The sequence below is a fragment of the Schistocerca nitens genome, chromosome 8 (genome assembly GCF_023898315.1).
Source record: "Schistocerca nitens isolate TAMUIC-IGC-003100 chromosome 8, iqSchNite1.1, whole genome shotgun sequence".
In the NCBI taxonomy this organism is placed as follows: domain Eukaryota; kingdom Metazoa; phylum Arthropoda; class Insecta; order Orthoptera; family Acrididae; genus Schistocerca; species Schistocerca nitens.
Window position 1 is genome coordinate 364589868 of NC_064621.1, and position 24478 is coordinate 364614345.

The following is a 24478-nucleotide window of genomic DNA, read 5'->3' on the forward strand; positions in this document are numbered from 1 at the left end:
GTATGGACCAACTTATGGGATATGGCCGGCAATATTCAGTGGAGTGATGAAGCACACTGTACACTACAGGGTGCAGTGAATACGCAAAACTGCCGAATTTGGGGTACTGTTAAACAATGTGTTGTGCATGAACAGTCATTGCACTTGACGTATGTGACTGTGTGGTGTGAATTCACAAGCACTTTTATTCTCGGATCGTTCGTCTTCGAACATAATACGTGCAGAGGACCTGTCAGGTGTACCGTAATGTCTGCACGCTATAGAGACCTTGTACGGCATGTGACTCTTGCTTTTGAAATGCATAGCTGTGTGGAAACCACTGTTTTCATGCAAGATGGGGCGCCACCTCATGTCGCTCGTCCAGAAAGATCTGCTTAATACATCTTCCACGAATGTATTATCTCCAGAGGTTTCCCAGATGCGTGGCCTGCAAGAACACCTGATCTGTATCCAAGTGACTTTTGGCTGTGGGAATATCTAAAAGAACGCGTTAACCGGGGACACGTTCCGTTTCTACCTGATTTAAAGGCCAGTATACAGGAATAGGTTTCTTACAAGGGAACCTCCCCATCGCACCCCCCTCAGATTTGGTTATAAGTTGGCACAGTGGATAGGCCTTGAAAAACTGAACACAGATCAATCGAGAAAACAGGAAGAAGTTGTGTGGAACTATGAAAAAAATAAGCAAAATATACATACTGAGTAGTCCATGGCAAGATAGGCAACTTCAACGGCAGTCTGAGCTCAGGAGCGCCGTGGTCCCGTGGTTAGCGTGAGCAGCTGCGGAGCGAGAGGTCCTTGGTTCAAGTCTTCCCTCGAGAGAAAAGTTTAATTTTTTATTTTCAGACAATTATTATCTGACAAACTCTTATGTTTTCATCACTTTTTGGGAGTGATGATCACATACACAAGAAAACCTAAATCAGGCAAGGTAGAAGAATCTTTTTACCCATTCGCCAAGTGTGCAAGCTAGGTGGGTCGACAACATATTCCTGTCATGTGACGCACATGCCGTCACCAGTGTCGTATAGAATATATCAGACGTGTTTTCCTGTGGAGGAATCGGTTGACCTATGACCTCGCGATCAAATGTTTTCGGTTCCCATTGGAGAGGCACGTCCTTTCGTCTACTAATCGCACGGTTTTGCGGTGCGATAGCAAAACACAGACACTAAACTTATTACAGTGAACAGAGAAGTCAGTGAACGAACGGACAGATCACAACTTCGCGAAAATAAAAAAATTAAAATTTTCACTCGAGGGAAGACTTGAACCAAGCACCCCTCGTTCCGCAGCTGCTCACTCTAACCACGGGACCACGGCGCTCCTATGCTCACACGCTCCTCAATGTTGCCTATCATGCCCATGGACTACTCAGTTTGTATATTTTGCATATTTTTTTCATAGTTCCACACAACTTCTTCCTGTTTTCTCGATTGATCTGTGTTCAGTTTTTCAAGGCCTATCCACTGTGCTAACTTATAACTAAATCTGAGGGGGGTGCGATGGGGAGGTTCCCTTGTTATATTCCACCGGAAATGCTGTAAGCAACTGTTATCACGTCGTTTTACGGATACAGCATCTCGTCGAGGCCTCCGGTGCTCATACTGAACAAATTGTCTAAGTGACAGTTAATAATAACATCAACATTATGCCTTTCTCATTTGTTTGACCTTTTCTGCCCAAGTCCCATTCATCATCCATTACATACGGAAATACTCCTGTAAGTCTGTCTTGCATTCACAGTACCACATTTGCAGCTGGTGGCCAAAACAGGACCTGTCAGGTGTACCGTAATGTCTGCACGCTATAGAGACCTTGTACGGTATGTGACTCTTGCTTTTGAAATGCATAGCGTGTGGAAACCACTGTTTTCTTGCAAGATGGGGCGCATCCTCATGTTGCTCGTCCAGAAAGCGTAAATCGGTTCCGCATTAACGCATTAGAATATCTACCAAGTTTCGGAGTCATACGATGGTTAAAGCCCACACTGGACCGTGATGTTGTAATATTCGAGTTCACGACTTGTTAGATAATCGTTGCTGGTGATTTGACAAAGAACCCAATCAGTGCGAGGTCGCAAAAGACGAATGATGTTTGCGGCGTTTGGCGCCCCACATATTGTCTACCATGCAACCACGACATTGGCTACTGATGGCAACAGGGGCGCGCTTGGAGGTATTCGTTGTGTGTGTGAGAGAGAGAGAGAACAGCAAGAGGCTACAGAGAGTAATTGAGCTGCTTAGTCAAAAAAAATGGCTCTGAGCACTATGGGACTCAACTGCTGTGGTCATAAGTCCCCTAGAACTTAGAACTACTTAAACCTAACTAACCTAAGGACAGCACACAACACCCAGCCATCACGAGGCAGAGAAAATCCCTGACCCCGCCGGGAATCGAACCCGGGAACCCGGGCGTGGGAAGCGAGAACGCTACCGCACGACCACGAGATGCGGGCGCTGCTTGGTCGACGAGTAACTCACAACAGTGCTATAGTGCTAGTGATGGTGACACAAAACAGGGCATTATATTGCATTACATCTACAACAACAGTTACCGAAGTTGACATTTCGTCAGAAAGAAACCCAAGGAATTTCGCAGTGAGAAAGAAATGGCAAATGATGTATTATATCTACTGTGCGAACAGTGCTTATGAGGAGTAAATAATAACGATATGTGCTTAACAAGTGAAACGGTGTAACAGATATCGAGCCATGTAGTTCGTCATCCATGTCGGATTGGGAGCCAAAATTATGTGCCAGGAAGATCATCTGCACCATAGTAAAAAAAATAATTATGACTTCTAATAAGTCCACAGCGATATGACCGTGTAGTACATAAGAAAAAGTACGTATGTTAAAGAGAGAAGAAGGCGCACTTATTTCCTCTCCCGTGCCAACCTCTTCATCTCACAATAGCAGTTGCGTCCTACGTTCACAATTATTTGCTGGATATATTCCAATCTCTGCTTTCCTCTACAGTTTTTATCCTCTATAGCTTCTTCTAATACCATGGAAGTTATCCCGTGATGTCTTAACAGATGCCCTGCCATCCTGTACCTTCTCCTTGTCAGTGCTTTCCACAAATTCTTTTTGTTCCTTTCCTCGCCGATTCTCTGGAAAACCTCGTCATTTCTTACCTTAACGGTCCACCTAATTTTCAACATTCTTCATCTCAAACGCTTCGATTCCCTTCTTTTTTGGTTCTCCCGCAGTCCTTGTTTTACTACCATACAATGCTGTGCTCCAAAAATACATTTTTAGAATTTTCTTTCTCAATTTAAGTCCTATGTTTGACGCTAATAGACTTCTCTTGGCCAGGAATGCCCTTTTTACCGGTCTAGTCTGCTTTTTTTGTCCTCCTTGCTCCGTCCGTCATGGTTTATTTTGCTGCCTAGGTAGCAGAATTCCTTAACTTCATCTCCTTCGTGATCACCAATCCTGATGTTAAGTTTCTCGCATCTCTTATTTCTACCACTTCTCATTACTTTCGTCTATCTTGGATTTACTCTCAATCCACATTCTGTACTGATTAGACAGTTCATTTCATTCAGCAGATCCTATAATTCTTCTTCACTTTCACTGAGGATAGCAAAGTCATCAACGAATCTTGTTATTGATTTCCTTTCGCCTTGAATTTTAATTCCACGCTTAAATCTTTCTTTTATTTATCATACACATCAAATTGCACGCGACATGGATTACAGTGATTTCCAGGGAAGCAGTGGATGGTTGCGTAATTTCTAACAGTGCTACAGAATTGGAAGACGTAAGGTAATGAAATTCCAAACAAAGCGTCAACTTGACGATGCGCAGAAAACTTCAGAATCGGCCCGAAAATTTTTAGATGAGATAAACTAACTAATTCGATCATCCAGTAAGGAACTTGATTTCAACTCAGACCAATCGGGATTTGAAGCGGGAATGCGTATGAAAGGAACCCTGGAAACCAGAGGTACTAAGAGAGTTGTATCAAGATTAACTAAAATCAATGCCTTACAGCAGTCATATAGAATTATGCCGACTGTTAATCTGGATGGTAAATTGACTAGAAAGTTATTTAATGCGCTGCGAGAAGTTAGAGGTGCTATGCCCCCTACGATTCTGTCTCGTGTGGTGATACTGCAAGGGCAGAAGGGAATATGAACGTCAAAGCAAGCGAGAGTGGAAAAATGGGCGTAAGAGAACTATAGCTATGGTATGAGCACTCGTTCTGGCCAATAGCGAGTCAAAATAACTTGCTTTTGCTTGATTCCTGGTTTGCGTATAAAAATGATACTCCTTTAGAGAAAACTATCACTCCCGAAAACAGTTCGTACCACCTGGAGCCCCTGGACAAATTCAGCCTCTGGATGTTTTTCTTCTCACGATAAGCTCCACGACAGACTGCTTCGCATTCGGTTGCATGCCATCACATTCCATCACTTCTCATCACCCCGTTACACCAATATGATTCCATATGCACTCTTTAAGAGCCGATACCTAGCTGAACGTCGTGCACCGTTTGTAACCCCCAAGGAGTTCGCCTTCGATCTTACTGGTGTGAACCTCTGTGATCACTGTGGCTCGCCATTTATGATTCGGTGTTCGTGGTGCAAGTTAATGGTTTGCTTTGAAGATTTCTTGAATGTTATCGATGTCCATTTTGTGAAGTGTAATACATGCATCCCTCCCACAGTGCAGGCACCTTAACGGTGCTTCATGCCTCCGCGAAAGCGGAAGTCACGCGCAGGCGTAAAGATCGCTAACATGTTGTTCGCAATTGTAACTGAAACTGTCTTAGGTATTGCCGTGCTTAAAAAGGATCCTAACCGCAACACTTGTAGAATAAATATTTCTGAGACCAGTTAAGTACAAAACAAGAACACAGCAGACAGCTGTTAGCTAGGTAACATGGCTGCAATCAAAAACAAACTACTGGCTGAAGCCTTCCATCAGGCCTATGGAGCAGATCAATCAATCTACAGTTGGTAGACTGTAGTTGATGTACTATTCCAGTCCCCGTTACTGGTGATCAGAGCCGAGCACGACATAACGGTTTTTATATACTAAGTATATACTAAGATGGTATCTGTTCTTTCGGACATGTCCGAAAGAACAGATACCATCGGTGACCATGCAGCTCGTTAGAATGAAATTACAATGAAATGAACACCACTAGCTGCTTACAGGCGTTGACATGCGTCAACGGGGACAGATGAAAATGTGTGCCCCGACCGGGACTCGAACCCGGGATCTCCTGCTTACATGGCAGACGCTCTATCCATCTCATCCACCGGGGACACAGAGGATAGCGCGCCTACAGGGATTTGTCTCTGGCACGCCTCCCGCGAAACCCACATTCTCAACGTATTTTCCCGCACTATATTCGTAGTGCCCCCTCCCATTATACTCATTACTCGCGGCGCGTTGCCGATTCCCGTAAGAGTTCGGGCACTGTTTGTGTATTCGCACAGAAGAAGAATATGGTCAAGTGGCCGATGAGCCTTAGCTACATATATACTAAGAGTGTATCTGTTCTTTCGGACATTGAGAAAAAATTCATTTGCAATATAACTGTTACAATTTTTCAAAATATTTTCGACGAGCACTTATTCATGTTTCCATCCTTCGAAGACACCTGAGTCAAGCTTCTGTACGGAAGTTACTTGGAGCACTGTTTTAGTCGCGACAGCCTCTTCATCGGATGAACAACATTACCCATCATTTTTTTCTTCGTCTTTTGGAACAGGAAGAAGTCGCAGGGGGCCAGGTGAAGTGAATAGAGTAGATACAGTAACAAACGTACTTTTACTGCTCCGGGAAGTTCATTGTTATGGCTTTCGTGAGTGCGGAGACATTGTCGTGATGCAGAAGAAGGTGCCCACTCTTCGTCTCTGGGTTCTGCGACCTCTGTGTGCCGAAGACTTCCGGCAGATATTCAGTCGCATACCACTCAGCATTGACTGTGCCACGCGTGTCCAAGGATACAGGTCAAATATGACCCCTCTTAGTGGAGAAAGTCGCCACCGTCTTCTTTTCAGAGCTCCTCCGAAATTTCATCGGGGAGTTCTTCACTCGGAAAGCACGTACTGAAGAGCGCCTCTTCGTATCCTGCTCATAATGGTCTTTCCATGTTTCATCGCCTGTGACAATATTGTGTCTTTGGACCGCTCTTAGTCGAATTTTTCAAGCATATGACGACAGCAATCCATTCTTGTGTGGTTCTGAACTTCTGTCGGCGAATGTGCCACCCAACTTTCACGTCTCTTGGTTAGGCCTAAATGATCGTGCACAATAGTCTGTGTCGCAGTAGATCCAATGTAGTCCCTTCAATATAACAACAAGGATCACATTCAACTATTTTCTCAGAGCATTAACGTTTTCTTGGGTCACTGACGTTGCTGGTCGACCGGGACAAAATTCATCTTCAAGAAACTCTGGAGTCTCTGAAACTTTTGGAAAACAATTTTCCAATGGTGACCCAACAACGGACCAGCTCACCAAAAAAAATTTATTTATTTATTTTTTTTTTTTTTTAGTCGTGATATGTCATTGCACATAAGTCGCAGCGTGACTGACCCGTCTTGCACTATATCTGACACAGCACTCGTCGTTCGCAGCATGGTTTGAAATCCAGTTGTGGCAGATAAAACATTCTTCCTAGAATGTATCTTGACAGTTCAATTAATTATTTGCATAGCTCCAGCTTGCTAGGTATAGTGCGAAAGCAACTCATTTTTAGATTGTGATGCAAAAAGAGACATCCAGAGTTGCAACTAAAACGGATGTTTATTTAGTCGGTGGGTGGTTTCGGGCTGTTTATTTAGCCGGTGACCAGCTTCGAGCTACGTCCATTCTCAATCAAGCCAATGTTTGTCAAGCAAAAGGTCAATCAAAGTAGCGGTAAAGAAAGTGCCTACATATGCGTACGGTCCCAACCAACGTTCTTTAACGAACGTTAGTTGGGACTGTACGTACATATAAGCACTTTGTTTACTGCTGTTTTGACGGACATTTTACTTGGCAGACATTGATTCATTTGAGAATGGCCGGTCACCTACTAAATAAACATCCATTTAATGGCAACTCTGGCTGTCTCTTTTTGCATCGTAACTAATTGTTTATTTATTTATCTGCATGCATTTATTTCATCTAGCAAGATTAACAAGATTAGGTCCTTGAGAGCATCTCTGGTACCTAAGCAGACATCCTTAGTGGGGCAACATTACAATTTGTATGTTGTTGTTGTGGTCTTCAGTCCTGAGACTTTTTTGATGCAGCTCTCCATGCTACTCCATCCTGTGCAAGCCTCTTCATCTCCCAGTACCTACTGCAGCCTACATCCTTACAATTTGTATGGCACATAATAATTTATGTTAATAATAATTACTATAAAAATGATCATAATATCAATATATTTTTACGTAGTAATGACTATATGGAGTTTGAGAAATGGCAGTTTTGTTAACATTGTATTAAGAAATTTGCGCATTATGTTCTTCTCAAATGTGACTAATGAATTCTAACAGAATCGTATATCAACAGTACAGAAGGAATTGCTATGGAGAAGAAGCTGACTGATAAGACGAAGAGCGAGGATTATAGGGTAAGAAGAGTAGATGAGATGAAAGTAAGAAAACAAATAGAAAGGGATGGGCAGAGCATACATAGTTTATACTGTGACAGAGATATTGGTCCCCCGTTGGACAGAAAGAAAACAGGTGATATAAGCCGAGAGAGGAGGATCAAATAAAGCTTTAACCTCGTCTTAAACGCAGAGGGGATTAGAGTAAGACGCAGACTAGGGTGTAATTAGTTCAGCAGCCGTGTGGCTGAAGTGGACAAGAAAATGAAGGAAGATTTATTGTTATTCAACATGGACGTATTCGATCTGCCACACTGTTTGGTTGTTAATCGGATAAATCACTGTTTACTATGACATTATAAATTAAAGATCCCGCTGTGATTAGTTGCGAGACATAATGTAAATGCAGTTTTCGCCGAGGTCTAAAGGAGTGCAGTGGATGAGATATGAAATAACACCCAGGGTGTCTCACACATTTAGGGTCAAAATTTTATGTATGGTAGATGCTCCTAAACTGAGCATTATAAAATACGGAATCAAAGATCTGGAATGAATATTTCAGATCGGTGAAAGTCGTAAACGATAAAGGCATTTGAGGCACGTGTACGTCAACACCTCAGGTGTTATAACAAACATTTGCCCACCTCTTCGATGTTGGTGGCAGTTCCCTAAAAAACATTGCATAATCCGTCCGTGATAAGTCCTCGGTGTAGTGTATCTATTACTGTGCATGACTGGCGAAGAAGGAGAACTAACCGCTACAGGAACTTTCAGACACAAGCCGACCGAATGTACACAGAAAAGTTTCGCAACAGTTTGTATTCTAAATGGAAACCGTGTATAACAATGGAAAGAAACTTACGGGAAAATCCAGAATGAGATTTTCACTCCGCAGCGGAGTGTGCACTGATATGAAACTTCCTGACAGATTAAAACTGTGTGCTGGACTGAGACTCGAACTCAGGACCTTTGCTTTTCGCAGGCAAGTGTTCTACCATCTGAGCTACCCAAGCACGACTCGCGCCCCTTCCTCACAGCTTTATTTCTGCCAGTATCTCGTCTCCTACCTTCCAAACTTCGCAAAGCTCTCCGCTGCCCGCGAAAGGAAAAGGTCCCGAGTTCGAGTCTCGGTCCGGCACACAGTTTTAATCTGCCTGGAAGTTTCTTACGGTAAAATCGTTTGTTCAAGCCTTGTATTAAGGCCCACTCAATATGCTCTTAAATCGCAGTTTATCATTTTGTAAACACAGATATTACGTACACGGCAAAAGAAATTTGAAACCTGTTTAAACAAAAAGATCACAGTGAGGACGAATTGTTTGTGTCAAACGCTTCTCAAACAGCCCGTAAACTAACCTCGTCGCTGCTTGTGGTGTACGCTCCAGAGTCTCGCCTCTTTGAAGGGACTGGCCCTGTCTCTCCGGCCGCTGCATAGTACGTCCTGTAGTGATTCAGTCCGAAGAAGTCAGCAGACCCTAAAATAAAAAAAAAGAACGTAAGGTTTATAGATTATCTCTCCAGAGTCAATGCAACAGAACATTTACCCTACCATTTTAAGTACTTAGCACGAACAGCAGATCACGATAAACAACCAGAGTAGCTCCAAGAAACGCGAGAGATTACGAGGTAGAATCCAAAATTTTCGGGACTGGTGCTGCCATCTGGAAAATACGAGTAGTAGATATTTGCACTGCTAGGTGGCGAGAGCTGCATAATTGATGAGTGAGTGTGGTGAGTGGCATTCAACTGGGAGGACGTGTTGCGTGTCAAATGGTTCAAATGGCTCTGAGCACTATGGGACTTAACTTCTGAGGTCATCAGTCCCCTAGAACTTAGAACTACTTAAACCTAACTAACCTAAGAACATCATGCACATCCATGCCCGAGGCAGGATTCGAACCTGCGACCGTAGCGGTCACGCGGTTCCAGACTGAAGCGCCTAGAACCGCTCGGCCACACAGGCCGGCTGATCGTGTCCACAGTTATTTCCATAATACTCTGTGTTTGGTGTGTGGCGATTTTATGATGGATCCGCGAACAGAACAGCGCGTGTGTATCAAATTCTGTGCGAATCTCAGGAAAAATGTTACAGAGACCCTTGCAATGATTCAACAAGTGTTTAGGGGACAGAGCATGAGCCATACATGTGTGTTTGAGTGGCATGCTCGGTTCAGGGTCGGCCGTACAGATGTCGAAGATGATGCTCACACTGGAAGGCCCGTTAGCCGCACAACGCCAGACACTGTTGCCAAACTTCAACAATTGGTTCGTGTGGATCGACGTCGAACCATTCAAGACCTTGCGGATGAAGTGGGTATTGGTTATGGGACATGTGAACGAATGTTGACTGATGAATTGGGCATGCATTGTGTCGCCACAAAATTTGTGCCAAGGATCTTGACTACCGATCAGAAGGCACAGCGTGTTGAAGTGTGCGCAGACCTTCGTCAGACCGTATCTGATGATCCAACCTTCTTGTCATGGGTTATCACCGGCGACGAGAGCTGGATTTACGGTTATGACCCAGAGACAAAGCAACAATCGTCCCAGTCAAAGAGCCTGGACTCTCCATGACACAAAAAAACGAGATAGGTGAAGAGCAAATTGAAGAGCATGATCATCATTTTCTTTGATACCTAGGGAATTGTGCACAAAGAATTCATCCCACCCAACCAAACAGCGAATTCCGCGTACTGCTGTGACGTTTTGTGATGGCTCCGTGAAAACGTGCGGCGGTGACGGCCCTAACTTTGGCGTCAAGAGAACTGGCTGCTGCATCACGACAACGCGCCAGGACCTTTTTGGCAAAAAACAACATGGCGGTTGTACCTCACCCACTGCACTCGCCAGATTTGGCGCCATGCGACTTCGCGCTATTCCCAAAACTGAAACTCAAGTTGAAAGGCCGTCGGTTCGACACTCCAGAGAGGATTTACGAAGCATCGCTGGCGGTGATAAACACCCTCAAAGAACAGGACTTCCTGAAAAAGTTTGACCAGTGGCAGAAGCGCTGGGACCATTGTGTATGTGCAGATGGGAACTACTTCGAGGGTGATGGTGACCATTAGTCCAAAGGTAAGGTTTTGCAACAGATGGCAGCACCAGTCCCGAAAATTTTGGATAGCACCTCGTATACTTTCATGTAATATTTGTGAGACGTATGCAGCACACAAGCGGTGTACTTCTTTCCTTGTTTATTTAGCCCTAAGCGTTATGTATTAGCGCATTTTATACAAGAGTGACCAGGTGTGGATCGAATCCCGTCGCCCCTCTTAAACCGTTGATATGATGTCATTCCCTCACAGTCCTCGTTGTTATGCTCTTTGATACATTGGGTCCCTAGTTCTGAAGATGGAAGACCGAGACTTTGGTGCTGAATATCGGCTCGCTGCCAATCTTAGCGAATAAAAAGGTTGTTGCACTATCTGTTGGAGGGGCAGAGCTAGTCTCCTTTCGCGCCCGGATCTCCTTCTAAAGCTGTAAGAGGAAAAGTTGTGTTCTCAGGCGCTTTTTCGTTCAGTGTCAGGATAACGTTGGCACAATCCACAAAAAGCTACGATATTAAAACATAAAAGTAGAATTTACAAGATTCCGAGGTAGACGCCGCACATGGGATTTCTTCCCTTTGTTTCATGGTAGTAAGCGGTTGTCTAAGCGGTTGATTATCCTTACATAGCGAGTAAGGCGTTTGAATTAAGTGTTGAATCTTTTTTTCTTGCGTCATCAGTGTTCTGTCTGGGTTGATGCGGCCCGCAACGAATTCCTCTCCTGTGCCAAACTCTCCATCTCAGAGCTGCAATTGTACCCAGCGTCCTCAGATATTCGTTGTGTGTATTCCAGCTTCTGTCTACCTCTCCAGTTTTTACCCTCTTACATCTTCCTTTAGTACCACGGTGCCTATTCTATGATGTCTTTACACGTGTCCTATCATTCCACCTAATTTTCAACATTCTTCTGTAGCACCACATCTCAGACGCTTCGGTTTTCTTCTTTTTCGGTTTCCCACAGTCCATTGTTTCACTACCATAAAATGCTGCGCTCCAAACATTCATTCTCAGAAATTTCTTCTCAAATTAAGGACGATGTTTGATACTAGTAGATTTCTGTTGTCCAGGAAGACAGTTTTTGCCTGTGCTAGTCTGCTTCATCTGTCACAGTTTATTGTCCTTTCAAGTGAAAAGCGTCCGGCTGTAGCCAGCCTGGCGTTTCATTTTCATTAAGAACTTGAATTAATTCCACGACGTGATACGCAGAGTTTCTGTTTTCGATAGAGTAATGCGTGTATAATGTCTTACTTGATTTGTATATGGGGCAGGAATGAAGACTGCGGAAGTACCCTTTCCGTTTCTTTGGTAAGGCTTTCTTCCGCAGTGAGTCTGTATGTATTTCCTGGTCTAACGGCCGAACTGTGGCCAAGGCGGTTTCGTTAGGGCGTCAAAGCGGAGGTTAGGACTGGGCCCCGAAACTGATCGGTGCTTGGGACATCGTGTACCACTGGCCGGCTGCCGTTTCGTTCTCTTAGCACAGGTGGGCAGTCGGCAAGCGCCATTTGAGAGGATTAACGTTTCACCGTCTTCGTTCGATCTTCCCTATCTGTTCTGTTAATCCACTCTGGTTAGGGCCCCAGACTATTGAGCAATATTCAACAATCAGTCGAAAAAGTGTTTTGTAATCCACTCCTTCAGTGGATGAATTACATTTCCATAAGATGCTTCGAATGAATCTCAGTATTTCCTACAATATACCCTTAGATGGACACCATGTTAAAACGTGGTACCTCCTACGAAGCTGAGATAAAACAATACACTTATCGAAAAAAGGGCTTCCTCCCACAATAGGTCGACAAATCACGATCAAGACAGCTTGACTTATTTGTGTTTATACACTACAGGCCATTAAAATTGCTACGCCACGAAGATGAAGTGCTACAGATACGAAATTTAACCGACAGGAAGAAGATGCTGTGATATGCAAATGATTAGCTTTTCAGAGCATTCACACAAGGTTGGCGCCGGTGGCGACACCTACAACGTGCTGACATGACGAAAGTTTCCAACCGATTTCTCATACACAAACAGCAGTTGACCGGCGTTGCCTGGTGAAACGTTGTTGTGATGCCTCGTGTGAGGAGGAGAAATGCGTACCATCACGTTTCCGACTTTGATGAAGGTCGGATTGTAGCCTATCGCGATTGCGGTTCATCGTATCGCGACATTGCTGCTCGCGTTGGTCGAGATCCAATGACTGTTAGCAGAATATGGAATCGGTGAGTTCAGGAGGGTAATACGGAACGCCGTGCTGGATCCCAACGGCCTCGTATCACTAGCAGTCGAGATGACAGGCATCTTATCCGCATGGCTGTAACGGATCGTGCAGCCACGTCTCGATCCCTGGGTCAACAGATGGGGACGTTTGCAAGACAACAACCATCTGCACGAACAGATGGCTCTGAACACTATGGGACTAAACACCTATGGTTATCAGTCGCTGCACGAACAGTTCGACGACGTTTGCAACAGCATTGAATATCAGATCGGAGACCATGGCTGCGGTTACCCTTGACGCTGCACCACAGACAGGAGCGCCTGCGTTGGTGTACTCAACGACGAACCTGTGTGCACGAATGGCAAAACGTCATTTTTTCGGATTAATCCAGGTTCTGTTTACAGCATCATGATGGTCGCATCCGTGTTTGGCGACATCGCGGTGAAGCGTGTATTCGTCATCGCCATACTGGCGTATCACCCGGCGTGATGGTATGGGGTGCCATTGGTTACACGTGTCGGTCACCTCTTGTTCGCATTGACGACACTTTGAACAGTGGACGTTACATTTCAGATGTGTTACGACCCGTGGCTCTACCCTTCATTCGATCCCATCGAAACCCCACATTTCAGCAGGATAATGCACGACCGCATGTTGCAGGTCCTGTACGGGCCTTTCTGGGTACAGAAAATGTTCGACTGCTGCCCTGGCCAGCACATTCTCCAGATCTCTCACCAATTGAAAAGTCTGGTGAATGGTGGCCGAGCAACTGGCTCGTCACAATACGCCAGTCACTACTCTTGATGAACTGTGGTATCGTGTTGAAGCTGCATGGGTAGCTGTACCTGTACACGCCATCCAAGCTGTGTTTGACTCAATGCCCAGGCGTATCAAGGCCGTTATTACGGCCAGAGGTGGTTGTTCTGGGTACTGATTTCTCAGGATCTATGCACCCAAACTGCGTGAAAATGTAATCACTTGTCAGTTCTAGTATAGTATATTTGTCCAATGAATACTCGTTTATCATCTGGATTTCTTCTTGGAGTAGCAATTTTTATGGCCAGTAGTGTAGTTCATGATCTTATCCATTAATTTATAACACTTTTAAAGCAATTATGTCAGTACACGACTAAACTACGAAAGTGTTTTTCGTAATGAAATAATGAGTCAGTGTTGAATTGTTGGTTAGCTACAGTACTCACCTCTAAGGTACTCGATCTCTTCCTGTGTAAAAGTTGGTAGCCTTGAGCGGGGTCTGCCCTCCGCTTCGCTATTGGCGTCTACCCTCTGTCGGACAACTGCCGGATAATCCCCATCTTCACTGAAGATCGGATGTGCGAAGATTCCATCCTACAGAAAAGCAAATGTTACTTGTTATCGTCACAACCACCAAACTTAATGATTAAGGGATTGATAATTTAGTATGGATGCCATTTTATTTGCATGATATTGACTAAGATGCAGAAAACTGTTTGTGTTTAGCCATATGTACGTGGTTCTGTAATAATAAGAGTCCATTTTTAATGATTCCATCTATACTCTAACCAATAGTTGAGAGCATAAAGGTCGTAAAACAACCTTCACACTATACTTACTTCAAACTGCATGTATCTGTCGACTGCCTCTAAGTCCTCAGTAGAATTACTAGCTGGTTCTATGTTCTGAATGTTAAGCGTGATTCCAACACTGCCTGAAACGTAATATGAGTAAATTAACGACATTCTCCAGCAATCATAATGTCTGTACCAGGATGAAAACAAGAGTCTACTATTAAAATACACCGTCCAGTCACGTTAATGTGAACTACTCCTGCGTTCGACGTCAACGCACAATAACCACCCACAGTGAACAGAGGGCAGCACTGGCAGTGGAGGGCGTATAAAGAATGTTGGGGGGAGGCGGAAAACAGTGCAGCTGCTGTCTTAATGGCTTTCGGGCCAGGGGTGGAATCATTTCCGAAACGGCGAAGTTTGTAAACTGTTTGCATTCCACCGTGTTTAAAGAACACCTTGCATGGCAAAATGACGCTATCCAAAACAGGCGTAGGTGCAACTGTGGTGCAGCATGAGCGTAAACGACGGCTGTTGAAATGTTTACGGTTGAAAAGACGTGCAGCCGTTGAACAACTGACCGTCCAGATGAACCAAGCTACCGGCCGCTGTGGCCGAGCGGTTCTAGGGGCTTAAGTCTGGAACCGCGCTGCTGCTACGGTCGCAGGTTCGACTCCTGCCTCGGGCATGGATGTGTGTGATGTCCTTAGGTTAATTAGGTTTAAGTAGTTCTAAGTTGTAGGGGACTGATGACCTCAGATGTTAAGTCCCATAGTGCTTAGAACCATTTTAACGATTTTGAACCAAGCTGCTGCCAACAATGTCTCTGCACCCCTTAGCGAACGTTGCTGCATATGGGCCTCGGTAGCAAGCGCCTGATTCATACATCCATGCTGACTGCTTTTCACCGGCGACGAACCTGGAATTAGCACGCCAGTACCGAAAAATGGACGTCCACTGAGTGCGGCAGGTGGCCTTTTCAGATGAATCCCATTTTACGAACCATCAGACAGATGGCCGTTAGCGTGTAGGTGAAAGGTCTGGAAGCAAATAGGCTGCAACAATCGCCGGAAGGGTCCAGGACGGAGTAGGGAGCGTTATGGACTGGGGAATGTTTTCGTAGCGTTGCGTTGGTGATCTCTTCATTCTGGAAGGCACAATGGATCAACGCAGGCATGCATCTGTCCTTGGGGACCATGTCCACCCCTATAGGCAGTTCGTTTTTCCTCGGCAGAAAGGCATCTACAAGCAGGAAAATGCAACGTGTCACACTGCTCGCAGTTTACGGCATGGTTCGAAGAGCACCAGGACGATTTACTGTGCTCCCCTGGCTGCCAAACTGCCCGGGTTTAAATCCAATCGAGAATCTGTGGGATCACCTCGCTCGGGCTGTACGTACCATGAATTCTCAACCGAGAAACGTAGAGCAGCTGACCGTCTCAATGGAGTGGGCACGGCTTCACCTTCCAGAACCTCACTGACGCTCTCCGTACGCTTCTCGCAGCGATCCGCACTGCAGAAGCTGGTTATTCAGGCTTTGGACATGTGGTCGCATTAATGTGACTGGACAGTGTATTTTGGTCTTGCATAGAGGTACAGCTTTGCTATTCGAAGTTTTTGATCAGCGGTAGCAACTACATTCAAACGTGCTTTGTTTGGGAGGAAACTAGTGGAACTATTTCACGCATTCTGGGAAAAAATGGTCCCATCAGAATAACTGTTAGCAATTCCAAAATGTAATGATATAGTAGATGTCGCGTGACTAGGGCCTCCAGTTGGTTAGACCATTCGCCGGGTGCAAGTCCTTCGATTTGACACCCCTTCGGCGACTTGCGCTTCGATGGGGATAAAATTACGATGATTAGAACAACACAACACAACACCCAGTCCCCTAGCGGAGAAAATCTCCGACCCAGCCGGGAATCGAACCCGGGCACTTACGACTGACATTCCGTCGCGCTGACCACACAGCTACCGGGGACAGACATGTAATGATGTCCTTCCAGGTACGTTCTCCGCTTTCGAAGAGATCCTGTCAATTCAGATAGCTACAAAATCAGAGCTAAGCACGCTTAACACGTCCAATACCCGTCGTGTCCAGTTCACAGCTGAAGATTTTTTCCAGAATTCACTCTCAAGGGAAGATCTCTTTACAACAAAATCAAAATTATTAGGTCGTAGCTCAGAAACAGGCAGAACGTTAGCAGTGACTACAATGAAATTGTTCATTTTATCTATAGAACATAAAACATGAGAAAAATGCTATGATGTAGGTGGGTCGTAAGGAAGTTAATCTCTCAATTAGTGTGGCTCTGTTATTGCCTGTGAATCTAGATGTCACTAAATTGTGTCTAAGGAATTTATAGTCACGTTTCGAGAGCTCATAAGACAATAATTATGGCGCCCTTATTTAAAAATGTGTCTCACGTACTTCACACATAGGCCTGTGCGTAAAGACTGTGACTGGTACAGTAATTACTCCCCAGACTCTCGGTTACGGCATTAGAACTCAAAGCGACAAAAATTAAATTAAATCGGAAATGCTAGAGTCTCTTTTCGAATGTTATTTCATAATCACGGAGTTTGTCCTTCCACCAAGCGCGTAACGCATGCAGACATCAGCAGGAAATTATAACTAAAAACTGCAGAAAGAACTATTCATAAAAATGTCAATATGAGGATACCTATCGGGATGGAATTTCAGCTGAATATGTTTATAGGAAAGCAGTGGAAAAATATGGACACAGAATTTCCACCTACTTTGTAGGGACCGAATACATAATCCGACTCGTCCAAAAGCAGTGGAAAAATATGGACACAGAATTTCCACCTTTTTTGTAGGGACCGAATATATAATCCGACCCGTCCAAAAATTTCAAAGAGTAGGAATTAAAATCCATTGAGAAGAAATTAAAACTTTGAGGTTCGCCGATGACATTGTAATTCTGTCGGAGACAGCACAGGACCTGGAAGAGCAGCTGAACGGAATGGACAGTGTCTTGAAAGGAGGATATAAGATGAACATCAACAAAAGCAAAACAGGGATAATGGAATGTAGTCGAATTAAGTAGTGTTGTGTGCATACTGTAAGACCTTCAGTACACACACCATCAGATTATTTGACTTGTCGCTCTATCGAAGTAGGCGAGTGTCAGCAATATGTCTCGTGGTCTTTTCGTGGAGTGTTTATCTTCTGCCGTTAGGTCAGACGATAGAAATGCCACTTGCACGCTTAGAGTAGCAGACTGACGGCGACCAACTTTAAACAGAACTTGATTAAATTTCACACACATTTATTAAAATAATAACAAGCATAAACATTACATAACTTGATTCTGGATGCTACTTACAATTGACAATCTGAAGTTCCTTTGGTCTTGGTACGTTAATCTTATTCTCACATATCTCTGATACTTGACAAAGTGTCTATACATTTATCTTCATGGCTATGTACAGGAATATGATAATCTTCTTAGGTGCTGACTGAAACTTGACTATAGACTGGTACAGACTAATGCAGACTGGTGCAGACAAATGCAGACTGACTAATCGGAGGTCTGTACACTCGTTATAATACCTCGCGCGTTCAGCTATCACTGCGCGAGTGTGATCCGCGAGGAGAAAAGGTTCTACGTTAGCAGAAATCTTATTGGCTGCGTTACATATTAATACGCGGATCGGCGGAAGCATAATTTGGTCCGTCTCTAAGGCAGTGCCATCTCGTAGTGCGGAGATGGACGAGCGCTGCGCCTGCGCTGTTGTGCTTAGCGGGGCGCGCTCTAGGGGGAAAGTTGTGTACGCGCTGACTACGCGGAACTATGTACACAACAAGCAGTAAATGTGTTTTGCTATTTGGGGAGCAAAATAACTGAGGATGGTCGGAGTAGAGGAGATATAAAATGTAGACTGGCAATGGCAAGGAAGGCGTTTCTGAAGAAGAGAAATTTGTTCACATCGAGTATAGATTTAAGTGTCAGGAAGTCATTTCTGAAAGTATTTATATGGAATGTAGCCATGCATGGAAGTGAAACGTGGACGATAAATAGTTTAGACAAAAAGAGAATAGAAGCTTTCGAAATGTGGTGCTACAGAAGGATGCTGAAGATTAGATGGGTAGATCACGTAACTAATGAGGAGGTACTGAGTAGAATTGGGGAGAAGATAAATTTGTGGCACAACTTGACTAGAAGAAGGGATCGGTTGGTAGGACATATTCTGAGGCATCAAGGGATCACCAATTTAGTATTGGAGGGCAGTGTGGAGGGTAAAAATCGTAGAGGGAGACCAAGAGATGAATACACTAAACAGATTCAGAAGGATGTAGGTTGCCGTAGGTACTGGGAGATGAAGAAGCTTGCACAGGATAGAGTAGCATGGAGAGCTGCATCAAACCAGTCTCTGGACTGAAGACCACAACAACATGTTCCATTACAACCACAGATACCCGCAGACCTTTTGAGCAAAAGAAGTTTTTCCCAGTAACTGAAAAATCAAGTAGCAAAAAGTCACTGGAGCTGATGGGAAGGAGCTCTGCTCTGAGTCACTCTTATACGTCTGCTTCAGAACGCTGCAAATTTTTTTCTTTTAATTTATTGGTATATGGCGTACGTATCGTGCAGATAGTTCAGTATTACAAATATGATACATCCGATGATTAAAGGACGTGAGTAAGGACATACACAACATATAACAGGTATAACAAGTCACTTTAATACATTATAGTAACTGACAACAAATATAATTCTTTCAGATTATTGAAGAAGAAAGGTAAAGAAGAACAGTAAAAATACATTAACTTAATCTGAAATTATAATTTTACCTATTCTTCTAGTTACACGCTGGATCTCATACGATAACGATTGCACAATATGTAGCTACTGCACTGTAGACCAACAGTACAAAAATTCTCCGTCTAAGAGGCATTCGATTATAAATGCAGGTTACAATCTCTTAAAAAACCCATGTTGATTGAATTAATTGTTGCATTTTCTGGTGTAGGTATAGTGGTAATACTAATGAAAAATTTGTGCTCCATTTTTCCCATCGTCCTCCACAGAGGAACTTGATAGTTTCGACATCACACACACGAAAGGAATAGACCATTTAAGTCAACTATTTTAGTTGAGTCGCACGAAATATTCTGGGAGTTTCCGGGCCCATTCTGTGAAGGTGACTTGAGAAGTTCCAGTGATGGAAGTGCATCATTTTAATGAAGGCAGTTAGGTGCCGTCTGCCATATTTCCTAGCTGCAAATCACGATTTCATTGAGGTAAAAGTCTGAAAATTGTAATATTGGTGGCGTGTGTGTTATCACGTTGCTTCCCATTCTTTTCTTTCTGCGTGGCCTCACTGTAAGTACGAGGATGTAGTCGAAGGGACTGAAATTGAATTTGACTAAACTGGATGAAAAACAAGTACTAGAAATTTCGAAAGTTGCACACAACACGGCCTGGAAACATCTCTGCATGACTTTATCGACAATTCAGGTGGGATGGAGAGGAGTTCTTTCCTCACATCATGACCGATGATAAAGCATGGCTTTCTTATAAAATGTAGATTGATTGTCCGTTGTAAATTGTGTTCCTTGCGAGAAGTCCAGGTACTCATCTACAATAAGTGACTTGGGTGTGCTGCTATCTACAGACAGTTCTCAGAAGCTACGAATATTCTAGCATTGTATTGTATTGTAGTGAACTGGGGACCTAGAAACGACAGAGACGCTTCGTCTCCGCCATAGACCTTAGTGATTCATAACCCCACAACAGGATACAGCAGTCCACTCACCCCACCGCCGCCCCACACCGACCCAGGGTTATTGTGCGGTTCGGCCCCCAGTGGACTCCGCCGGGAACGTCTCACACCAGACGAGTGTAACCCCAAATGTTTGCGTGGCAGAGTAATGATGGTGTACACGTACGTGGAGATAGTGTTTGCGCAGCAATCGCCGACATAGTGTAACTGAGGTGGAATAAGCGGAACATGCCCGCACAGATGGAAAACCGCCTTAAAAACCACCCACAGACTGGCCGGCACAGCGGACCTCGACACTAATCCGCCGGGCGCATTCGTGCCGGGGATCGGCACGCCTTCCCGCCCGGAAAGCAGTGCATTAGACCGCACGGCTAACCGGGTGGGCTTATATTCTAGCATAGTCGGCCATCTTCAACAGTAAATGCTTTCCTAGGCAACCACCAGAGGTTCTGATATTTGTGTGTGTATGTGTGTGTGTGTGTGTGTGTGTGTGTGTGTGTGTTGGCCAGGAATTCAATGACATATGCATAAGCACTTTCCTATTATCACATCCGGCCACGTGCACCCAGGCTGTTCCCAGAATCCTGACATCATCGTGTCTTTGCCCTGTAAAGGCCACACCCACCCCGAGCCTCCCGCCCCAAATCTATCCCCAACCCCAGCGTCCCTCCCCCTCCCCCTCTCCGCCCCCCCCCTCCGCGTCCTTGTGCCCCTCTCAGTCAATGGCGTGCAAGTTCAGCTCCACACTCTTCGAACAATTTTTTTGTGATTTGATTGCTGTCCAGCAAGAAGTGCCATCAACAGCAGCCATCAGGTGGAAAGGAGAAGGCTATCAGTAAGTACAGTATTTTGTCAATCAGTCTCAAATTATTATTATTATTATTATTGTTGTTGTTGTTGTTGTTGTTGTGTTGGCAGAAGAGCCAATACCGTGTTACGAGAGGAGGCCGAAATGCACGCGTCTTAGCTCACGTAGGCTGGCGTGAGGAGGGAAGAACTATACTGACGTGAGGTCTGGAACATGACAAGGAATTAGAATTCAGAAAGCGGACGTAATTAGTTTGATACTTAACTTTAATGCATTAATGATGAACGTCGCTCTTGACGGTACAGGATTCACAATATTATCTGTTCAGAATACATTATAGTAACTGAATATGGCGCCTTGCTAGGTCGTAGCAAATGACGTAGCTGAAGGCTATGCTAAACTGTTGTCTCTGCAATTGAGAACGTATGTAGATAGTGAACCATCGCTAGCAAAGTCGGCTGTACAACTGGGGCGAGTGCTAGGGAGTCTCTAGACTAGACCTGCCGTGTGGCGGCGCTCGGTCTGCTATCACTGATAGTGGCGACACGCGGGTCCGACGTATACTAACGGACCCCGGCCGATTTAAAGGCTACCACCTAGCAAGTGTGGTGTCTGGTGGTGACACCACATTTATTACCATTGTGTGTGAGTGTCGTTATACTTAGGGCTTTGTTACTATTGTTACAGACGAGGACACACAGACATTGCACACATAACGGCTGAAACCTCTGGCCTCATTATCTCTGCGTGACCTGGTGTCGTTCGACTATGCAAAAGCCGCAGCAGCAGCAATGAACCACTGATCCAGTGCTGGCTGAGGACTTCCAGTGTCCTACAACACACTAACGCCTCAACAGTACCGACAACAGCAACAACAGTCACTCTAGATAACATGTCTTCCCGAAGTTTTGGATCCGGTGTTTTTCGATTATGCCGTACCACAGCGGCAGCAGCTGCCAGAACTCGAGTCTCAGCTAAGTCCTGCAGGAGTACTGTTATTTGTCAACACATACCGGTTCTAAACGCATGAATGTAGGTGTAGCACCCAACAAAGATTCTGAAGTAGTTACAGAGGTGGAAAATGCACAAGGTGTTTGTGCTAAAGTGCACTCATAGTATGAGTGGGGCTACCTGTCGTAGATCCCTCGGAAAAAACTGTGCCCAGTAGTTGGAAGAAAGCACAGGTCAGATCTGTTGTACAAGGAGAGTAGCAGAAGTGATACACAAAACTGCCGTCAAATATCCTTGACATCCATTTGTTGTAGAATCCTAGAACTTACTCTGAGCTCAGACATAATAAGGTATCTTGAACAGAACGATCTCCTCCATGTCAATCAGCATGGATCTAGAAAACACAGATAATGTGGAACACAAATCGCATTTTTCTCACATGACATCCTGAAAGCCATGGATCAAGACAGTGAGGTAGAAGCAGTATTTCGCGATTTCCGAAAAGTATTTGACTCAGTACGCCTACGATTATTATCAAAAGTATTATGGTATGGAGTAACGACAATTCCCGAAAACTGAGAGGATGTTGTAATAAGACTGAGGTGACAAAAGTCATGGGATAGCCATATGTACATATGCGGATAGCGGTAGTGTCGCATACACAATGGCGTACACACAGGGCAACGACAAGATGATATCAGGATTATGGGAATGGCCTTGGTGCATGTGGCCAGTTGTCATGACATGGAAGTACTGATATTCATGTCAGTCAATTCCTGGACAGGAACTGCTACCTGGCCACATGGCGCCGCCCTGTTCCTATCGCTGTATGCAAAGTGTTTATCTTACATGCATTGAGGTAATGTTCTATGAGATGCCACTCAGCATCATACAGACACCAAAACTGAAATTTGTTTTAGAATTAACAAGGCCAAAATAAGGCCGAGAGAAAGCCGCACGTTCCTCTGCATTGGCTTCCGACAGGGCTCTGACCGATGGGCGTTGCCCAACCGACTGATCGACAAGAAAAACCGGCCGGTCAGTCGGCCAACAAGCCTAAAGCCGTCGGCACATGGACCGTGCTGTCGAACGTTAACGTTGAGCGTGCCAAGTTCAACGTGCTGCTGAACGCTCAGGAACGATGCGACTTGTGCATGCGGTACGTGGACCCTGACGTGGTATACGCGATCGCCACGTACTCGAGCGGCAGTTGAGGGATGTTTCTAGTTCGTAAATCACACTGTTTACTCAACGGGCGCGCGTAAAATTCCCACTTTAGCTCTATTAAAACGCACATATCCTCCATCGTCCACGAAAAGGAAAGTACCATGTCCTCTCAATAAGAACGCAGGTTTGTAAAAGTTCCATTACAAACAGTGCGGTACAAATTTGGAATACTTCTCCGCATAAGATTGTTGTGGATTGGCAGGAGAGCCAACCCAGGAATTCGAGAGGAAGCCGAAAGGCACGCGTTTTAGCTCACGCAGGCTGGCGTGAGGTCTGGAACAGGACAAGGAATTTAGACTAGAAAAAAAGGATGTAGCTGGTGGAATACTTAACTTTAATGCATTAATGTTGAACGTAGCTCTTGTCTGTACATTATTTACAATATCAATAGTAACTGAACATGGCGCCTTGCTAGGTCGTAGCAAATGACGTAGCTGAAGGCTATGCTAACTATCGTCTCGGCAAATGAGAGCGTATTTTGTCAGTGAACCATCGCTAGCAAAGTCGGTTGTACAACTGGGGCGAGTGCTAGGAAGTCTCTCTAGACCTGCCGTGTGGCGGCGCTCGGCCTGCAATCTCTGATAGTGGCGACACGCGGGTCCGACGTATACTAACGGACCGCGGCCGATTTAAAGGCTACCACCTAGCAAGTGTGGTGTCTGGCGGTGACTCCACAAAGATAAACATTATTTCATCATTCCCACATTTCGGTAAAACCCCAAGGTCAGTCTTACTTTCCTACCCAGTAGCAGAATCTTTGCAACATATGAATTACGAAGCGTAAAAGAAAAAGGAGCAAAATATCTTTATACAAGTAGCGCAAGCTGTCCTGAAGATTAAGCCAATCGAACGAAGTCACCCCTCAAAAAAAGGTGAACCTATATTTACATAACATCAAATATTATAGTATATACTTATATTAAACTAATAATAAAGTATCAGAAACGAATAAAAACGCGAATGTTAGGAAAAATATTGGAAGTGGCAAGACGCGAACTACCGCCCCAACTCAGGACAGTGACACTATCCATTACGCTAAACCAACACCACACAAGTAGGACTGACCTTGGGGTTTTACCAAAATGTGGGGATGATGAAATAATGTTTATCTTATTCTACCCCTTGCTGAAAACCTTAGTCATAGCTATGTTACTAATTGAAATTTAATTATAACAAATTGACCAAGAACAATGTGTTTTGGGTGGATCTTCAGTGTGTCGTTGCCTTAAAATAGCCTACTCTCATAACACGCAATTTACAATAATTCTTTTCGGGAGGACGACGCTTCAATCACGCATCTGGCCATCCTGATTTAGGTTTTCCGTGATTTCCCTAAATCGCTTCAAGCAGATGCCGGGAT

General features: G+C 44.5%; 1 protein-coding gene across 1 annotated transcript in view; it reads right to left on the bottom strand.

Annotated features, from left to right (window-relative positions):
- Window positions 1–24478, bottom strand: part of LOC126198908 (myrosinase 1-like) — an 85154-nt gene that overhangs the window by 15838 nt on the left and 44838 nt on the right. The window contains exons 6-8 of the mRNA XM_049935535.1: window positions 14427–14521; window positions 14034–14181; window positions 8923–9041 (exon numbers count right to left, since the gene is read on the bottom strand). Coding sequence (XP_049791492.1) covers window positions 8923–9041; window positions 14034–14181; window positions 14427–14521 — 362 coding nt within the window. The remainder of the gene's footprint in view (window positions 1–8922; window positions 9042–14033; window positions 14182–14426; window positions 14522–24478) is intronic.